The following is a 7,420-nucleotide window of genomic DNA, read 5'->3' on the forward strand; positions in this document are numbered from 1 at the left end:
TTCATTATTCGGAGGTCAAACTGAATATACCCAGGGGAAACTGGGAAAACTATAACCCAGGGATATCGCAGGACAGATGCGAAGAGCAGAAAACCACCAGCTTGGTGTGATTCTATAGCCTCCTCAAACACAGCAGCGCTGCTTAACCCCATCATCTTTTAACCATTCCCACGCATCGCAGTTAGTACAGGAAGGCTTATTCTTATTTCCGTCCTGTCGAGAGAGCCCAGAGGAAGACAGAGCCTTCTTCTCTGCCTTTCTTCACCGGCTTCTCCCCACCCCCAAGCGCAGAAAGCAAAGGTTGGCTCTAAGCATTACCTGAGATGCCGCTGAGGTCTCTGATGGTGACCAGGTTGGAGCAGACGTGCTGGTGCCTGTAGATGGACTCGGAGAGAAGGAAATGCAGATTGTGCAGCGGCAGGGTGGAGATGAGGGGCAGCATACCATCCTGATGGGGGATCTGCACCGAGATGTGGATCCTGGAACCGACAGCGCAGGAGAGGGCAGAAACAAGCAGCCCTGGCAGGCACGGGAACCTCCCCGTGACCCCGCGCCCCGCAGCACAGACAGGCTGAGCCTGCTCGGAGCAGCCGCAGAGGGAGTTGCAGCTGCATTTCCCCATCTGCACAGCTGCTCCTGAAGCTGCCCCACCAGCTCCAGGTTCCCAAGGGGAAGGGCACCCCCTCGGCAGAGCAGGCTGCGAGGCAGAGAGGGGCAGCGCTACCCTGAGCGCTCCATGCTCTCTCTTCCAGAGGGCACACTGCCTGGAGGGATGTGCTTTCGGACACCACGCGTCGCCTCCTCTCGGCCCAAGCCCGCTCGCTAACCCCAGGGCTGCGCTCTCCCCTTCTCCAGGCTCATACCTGTTGGGATGCTCCTTGTGCTTGACATCCAAGTACTTGAGAGTGGCAACGAATGACTGCGCCTGCAAACCTCGGGCTGTCCCCGCCACCACAGGAGTGTGACAAATGGCACTCTCTGTGCCTATGGTGACCACCTTGCTTCTCAGAGGGGTCCCCACATGGCCAGCCTTGTCCACAGCCTTGGCCACACAGCGCACGTGGAACCGCCGGCTGAAGTAAATGCTGTCCAGCACCTGCAGGGAACCAGGAGGAGGGAGAAACACAGCAACTGCAACCTCTGACCCTGCGGCAAAATCACTCCCTCCCGCTCTTTTGGGGCAGCACGCAGCCCAGGCACACGCACACGCACACGCAAACCAGGAGTACGTGCGTGCCAACGTCTGCTTGGCCACTCAGGCACGCAGGTGTGATGGGCTGCGTGTGCCCTACGCTGCGGAAGATGCTCCGGCACCTCGGGCACTTCCCAGCTTCCAAACTCTGCCCACCTACTGAAGGGAGGGGCAGAGGGAGCCGGAGCTGGGATGATCTGCCAGGCTCCATCTGTCTCCTGCCACCAGGGATTTACCAAAGCCTCTGAGCTACTGCCCACAGCCACACATGGGGCACTTTTCGCAGGCTCGGAGAGGAGCAGGGCTACAGTTTCTGAAGCCAAAAGAAACCAACGACCCCCAAAGCAGCACCCACCATCACAGAGGACACAGAGCGACAGAGCTGCCCCAAGCCCGCGCCGACTCACGCCCTGCGCTCACCTCGCCACGTACCTTCTGGTTGACGCTGGTGAAGGGGGTGTTGTCAGTGATGGTTTCAAAAGGCGACCTGGCTCCATGCCCATCCGTGGGGGTCGCTACTTCCCAGCTGAACTGGATGGAAGACTGGTTGATGCCCGCCTCGCTGCAGCGCTCCTTCAGGACTGCGTACTTGGGGAAGTGAGGGTCACAGGGAGTGACGCAGATGAGCGGATAGCCTGGAGAAGGGCATTTCTTAGCACCGGCCTTGGTCACTTCTTCCACCCGGTCGTAATCAGCCAGGGTGACGACCTGGAGGGATGTGAGACGGCGGCGTTTGCCGGGGCCTGAGGGGAGGGGCAGAAAAGGCAATCCTTCCCACACGCTCCAAGCCTGCTACAGCACTGCAGCTCTCCCTTTCACTCCACAGACCCCACAGGGGCTTTCGGGCTGCACTCGAAGGCTGCTACATCCCATCCCCTGCAACGGGACACTTACCACGGGAGGTGCTGGTAGAATCAGGCTCCCCGCTGCCTCCTGATCCAGAATAGTCACCGTTGCCGTGCTGGTGTCTCCAAGAACAGCTTCCACTGGATCGTCTGGACCCAGCACCAGAGAAAAGGACTCGTGCCACTCCCGCTCTTCATTGGACATGATCTCCACCTTGAACATACTGTGGTTCACACCTGTGAGGGAAAACGCAAGAGAAACAGAGAGAACGCCATTCATCATCACACGTCGCTCTGAAGTTCTCATAAAAAAACTGCACAGCTGGTCCTGGCTATGACCGCCGAATCCTTACGATAAAATACCCATTACAAATTTCATTTCCAATTGATCAGGTGACAGATTTACTAGCAGATGCCATCTGAGGGTTAATCACGCCCGTCTTGTATGAGCTGTCTGTAGGAAAAAGCCGTGATCCAAAGCACATCCCCACCCCTGCTGTGAGCATCTCTGCTCTCTCGCACACCACAACGCAGAACTGTCTGCTGAGGGCTTCTTGGTCCAGCAACACGGGCTGAGCTGTTGCACTGGATCCTGAAAGACCTCTGTTGAGCCTCACACCTTCTGAAGACCACTTTCCCCTCGCCTGCCACACACTACTGCTTCTTCCTCCCTTCCCATCACCCGTCATTTAACGTTTCAGCCTTTTTGTATAACAGAATTATAGCCATAGCAGAGGGCAAGGCTGCAGCCCAGAAGAGTCATACTTTAAAGAAGACCGGTGTGTTTGAACTGAGAATGATACGGCGACCAGAAGGGGAGAGGGGAAAGGACACGTCTAATGCAAGGAAAGGGGAAAAGTCTTGCACCCCACCTGTGACAAACTGAGGAGCCGGAAAGGTGTTTCCTCCCACACAGATGGTAATGAGCCCAAAATCAAACCCCAAATCAAATCAAACCCATCAAAGTGGCGTTTTCCAAATCTCCTGAGTATTTCCCTTCGGTGCTCCTTTCTGACACACACAAAACATCCCTGGGCATGCCACCACCTCTGCCCTTCCCTCCGAGCACCCTTTACCTGGGCTGAATTGGAGCATCCGACTCTTGGGATAGTAATCCACTCCGGCCTGAGCTGAGCCATCGCGGGTGCTACAGCGGACTTTGGAGGTCCTGTTCTGATCCCCTCTCCGCACCACCTTGATATTTATAACAGCAACACCCTCCGGGCCAGGCGGCTCCCGCACTTGGTACGCGGCTTCTTCAAACTCAATGGTGGGTGCTAAAGAAACGGCAGTGAAGAAGAGGCCCCAGCTCTGCACACCGGCTGACTGCTTCCACATGAAGGGCCTTCAGCAACCGGTGGGAGCTGAGCTCAACTCCTTTTAGACTATCGACACCTCTGCAGAGCGGTGGGCTCCTCACAGCAGGGGCCAAAACGGCAGCTCGAAGGGCTGGATGGGAATTAGGGTGAGGGGAGGGGCAAAACCCAACACGTGTAGTGGGCTACAGAGGACGGCAAATGCTTCTCCCATCCCCTGCCTGTTCAGATGGGACAAGGGGTAATGGTTTCAAACTACAAGAGAATAGATGTAGACCGGGTCAAAGGAGGAAATTATTAACAACGAGGGTGGTGAGACACTGGCCCAGGTTGCCCAGAGAGGTGGCCCATACCCCATCCCTGCAAACATTCCCTGTCAGGTTGGATGAGGCTCTGAGCAACCTCATCTAGTTGGAGATGTCCCTGCCCGTGGCACGGGGGTTGGACTGGAGGTCCCTTCCAACCCACACCATTCGATGACTCTATGAAATTGCCACTCTTACTCAATCCCTCCCTCAAAGCCAGTGCAGTGCACAAAGCCATCGCATCAGTGACCTGCATGCAGAGCTGTGACCACGGGACTGAAGGCATTCACGTGGACTACATTAAACCGTAAACTGTCGAGGAGACCGCGCTGATGACCTTGGAACTGCATCCGATACTACAACTACATCCTGGTTGAGTGTCCTCGCTCACCGTCTTCATCATTGGTGACAGTGATGGTTGCCACATCCATCTTCCCAATCCTAGCTCCGCTCCAATGGCTTCCAAGCGGGCTACCAAGATAGACCTGGAACTGCTCTGCCGCTTCAAAAGCAGAGTCATCACTGATAGAAACACTGCAGTTCTTCACCTAAAGTCAAGTGAGCGGAAGAAAACAGCAAACAGTCATAAATCCCATGAAGCCACTTGAAGGCCACCCTCTACTTCACTCTCTAGGGTTTCGTGTCCGACTACTGCCAATCCTGGAAGAAACACTTCTGGTTTTAAGGCTGCTGCTTCAGTGTGGACAAACCACACAGTTACATGATGACACACAGCAGTGAGGACATCTACTTCCACAAACCCACAGCTTTCTGCTACGATAATCCCGAGTCCTACTGACACAAAGGATTTGCGTTTCATGGTTTAACCAGTTTTAGCGTGAAACAAACAAACCCTTCTGAGTCGTGCCGTATTTCCAGGACCAGAAGAATTTGTGACTTTAAGCGCCTATGAAACCAGTTTGGACAGTCTCTGTCAGCTCCCTCTGGCCATACAGAGTCGAGGAGATCTGAACCTCTCTCATCAATGGTTCTTCGTTCTCCCCATAAGCCAGGGGCAGCTCACCTTCTCCCCTTTCAAGAAGGTGATGCGAGACTCCTCTGCGTTCCTCCTCTCCGCAAAGTCCTCCGTGACCTCTGCTGTCTGGCTCTGGGTGTAGCACCTGACAGAGGACTCGTAGCTCAGGTCCCCGCTGCGGAAGATGGGGATGTGCAGAGTACCCTCCTTCTCCTTCACCGTGTACGTATCCTTGGTGAACTGCATGCTTGGTACTGCAGGAGGTCAGAAAAAGAGTCAAGCAGCGTTGAAGCTCCGCAGGGAGAGCTGATGGAACTTGTTCCTTCCCCATCATTTTGGTGCTGTTGCAACGCCCTGCAGAACAAGACAGGGCTGGCGGCGCAGGGACGGTGTGTTTGTGAGGCACGTCAGGAAGGGATTCTATCAGGACTCGGTACTGAAATAGATGCTGTGTCTCAAAGCGTTATCCTACACTCTGCGCACAGACACAGAACAAATGGCTTGCAGCAAAGAGGACAAACCTCAGCAAAAGATAGAGGCTGAAATGATGATAGACTGCTACAAAGTCAGATTAGACAACGTCTGCTTTCCTTAGGCAAGCAAACACGAGAGACGTGAAAACACAAGAGAAAGTAAACATGCAGTCAGACCTTCTCACATAGTAAGGGGGACTTTCAGCTCGCAGAAAGCGGGAAACAAGGACAGAGCTCTGAGCGGAGGAGGGAAAGCGTGGCTGAAAGTGAGGGAACGCTACAGCAAAATTCGTTCTGCACTTCCGAAGACTCCAAGCTCTTGCGGACAGTGAAGCATGGAAAGAAACAGGGCAGCCAAACGGAATTGGAGGATCCCAGGAAAACAGGCTAAATCCAACCCAGGAATAACCCTACTTGGACGAGCCTCCTGCTGCGTGGAGGTGTTAAGGAAGAGGCGAGGATGGACCGGACAGAGCTGCCACGGATAACTTACCGTCTTGGAAGATGTCATTAATGGCCACGACCGCTTGGAAGGGCTTTGTCAGCTCAGCTCCGTGGGGTGAGCTGAGGTACACAACGAATGTCTCCAGCCCTTCTATCACCGGGTACTGCGCATCGTCCAGGATCGTCAGAGTGCAGAACTAGAAGGAAAGCAGAAGCCTCGCTTTTAGAGACGCAAAGCTTTCATCCTTCCCACCACTCCCATTGGGGTGTCTAATGTGAAGTCATTATGTCAGGCCTTTTCTGAATTCACTGATCAATGGAAACAACGTTCTAGATGAATCTGGCATGTCCTTTCAGAGAACAGGCATCCCTCCTGATCCCGGGAGAGTTGCCCTGACCGAATCTTCTCTGGCTGCAGTGGGGATCAGATGTGACTCTGTGCCCAGCAGATTCATCGGCAATTCTCAAGTGGCCCCGAGAGGATTCTCAAAAGAGGCAAACGGCAAATACAGAGTATGCACATGAACACGAGAAAAGTGTCCTCGGGCAGAGCAGACCCATCAGGAGTCAACGTGGCCTCTCACCTCTTCTGTCTTGCCTGGCCTGAACTCTATTTTTCTGGAGCTGGGGACATAATCGATCCCCGGGCTGGCAGACGGAGGCTCTGACGTCCGAGTGGCACACCACACCGAGACGGGGGTTGAGAGATCAGGTCCCTGTCGCAGGACTGGAATCGCAATGTGTCCTGCATCGCCAGTCGCACAGGAAAGAGAACCAAGCTGAGAAAGCTGCCACGCACCACCGCACCGCTCCTTTCCCTTCAGCACACCCTTCTCCCTTCCCCACGGCTCCTGCACCCAGCACAGGCTACAGCAGAGAACAACCCCCAGCCTTCGCCACAGGGGCAGAGGGAAGAACAGAAACCCTTGGCACATCTCCTGCAGCTCTGCTGCCCTGCCCTAAAGCCCTCCTTGTAAGACCTCTTCCCGGCGAAAGCCTGCTTTCACGCGAAGCCCCCCACCGCGCTGTGGATCAGCCCCGGGGGAGCCCCCGGCTACTCTTCACCTGCAGCCTCGCTGACGGTGAAAGTGGCATTCCCCAGGAACACCGTCGAGGCGTCGTTGGGACCACCGATGAAGACGTTGGCTGAAGCCCGGCTGCCAATGCGGGCGTTATCTGAGGCATCCGCCAGGACAATCTCAAACTCCTCTTCCTCTTCGTATTCGCTGTCATCGATCAGCGCCACATCGCATGTCATCACGGTGACACCCGCACCAAACACAATGCGGCTGTCATCCCCCATCCCCCGGGACTTGAAGTCGCAGCCGGATTCCAGCATATAAAGGCTGCTTCCCTTGGCTGATCTGGGGACAGTGTAGCAGATGGCAGAGACGGTGCTGCTGGCATCCCCTAAGGCGCAACAGAAAGAAAACGTAACGCTGTGGAAATCTTTGTACTCTCTTTGGTGGAGACACCACTCACTTCAATAACTCAGAAGAGGAGGAGTGACAAAGAACACCATCCCAGCTCCTAAACTTGCGTAAAAGCTGGCTTAGGTCTGACTCGCAGGCATGCTCTAAACCCACACTCTTGGTCACTATGATGGGGACATGGGTGGCACTGCCAATTAAAGAGTGTACAGTACAGTATTCTACGAAGTACAGACTAAAAACCCAAGCTCTGGGCAGCCACACACAGTTCACAGCCCGTCCACAGGCGCTTCGCTGCTCTCTGTCCCCAGGTGAGCGTCGGCCGCAGTCTCCAGGGCTCCCCATCCACTCTCTCTGCTGTGTGGGTTCCAACTCGGCACGTCTCGCCCACAGCAGTGCCTGTGGAGCCGCTCGCTGCCCCCCCCGGCCCAACCCACCC

General features: G+C 55.2%; 1 protein-coding gene across 1 annotated transcript in view; it reads right to left on the minus strand.

Annotated features, from left to right (window-relative positions):
* Nucleotides 1-318: 318 nt before the first annotated feature.
* Nucleotides 319-7,420, minus strand: part of FRAS1 (Fraser extracellular matrix complex subunit 1) — a gene marked incomplete at its 3' end in the record, with an annotated part of 102,952 nt that continues 95,850 nt past the window's right edge. Inside the window, exons 55-64 of the mRNA XM_009879515.1 lie at nt 6,617-7,011; nt 6,136-6,296; nt 5,601-5,748; nt 4,683-4,888; nt 4,050-4,206; nt 3,114-3,314; nt 2,087-2,274; nt 1,625-1,900; nt 864-1,096; nt 319-479 (exon numbers count right to left, since the gene is read on the minus strand). Coding sequence (XP_009877817.1) covers nt 319-479; nt 864-1,096; nt 1,625-1,900; nt 2,087-2,274; nt 3,114-3,314; nt 4,050-4,206; nt 4,683-4,888; nt 5,601-5,748; nt 6,136-6,296; nt 6,617-7,011 — 2,126 coding nt within the window. The remainder of the gene's footprint in view (nt 480-863; nt 1,097-1,624; nt 1,901-2,086; nt 2,275-3,113; nt 3,315-4,049; nt 4,207-4,682; nt 4,889-5,600; nt 5,749-6,135; nt 6,297-6,616; nt 7,012-7,420) is intronic.

This window comes from Charadrius vociferus, unplaced genomic scaffold (genome assembly GCF_000708025.1).
Source record: "Charadrius vociferus isolate BGI_N301 unplaced genomic scaffold, ASM70802v2 scaffold1010, whole genome shotgun sequence".
Taxonomy (NCBI): domain Eukaryota; kingdom Metazoa; phylum Chordata; class Aves; order Charadriiformes; family Charadriidae; genus Charadrius; species Charadrius vociferus.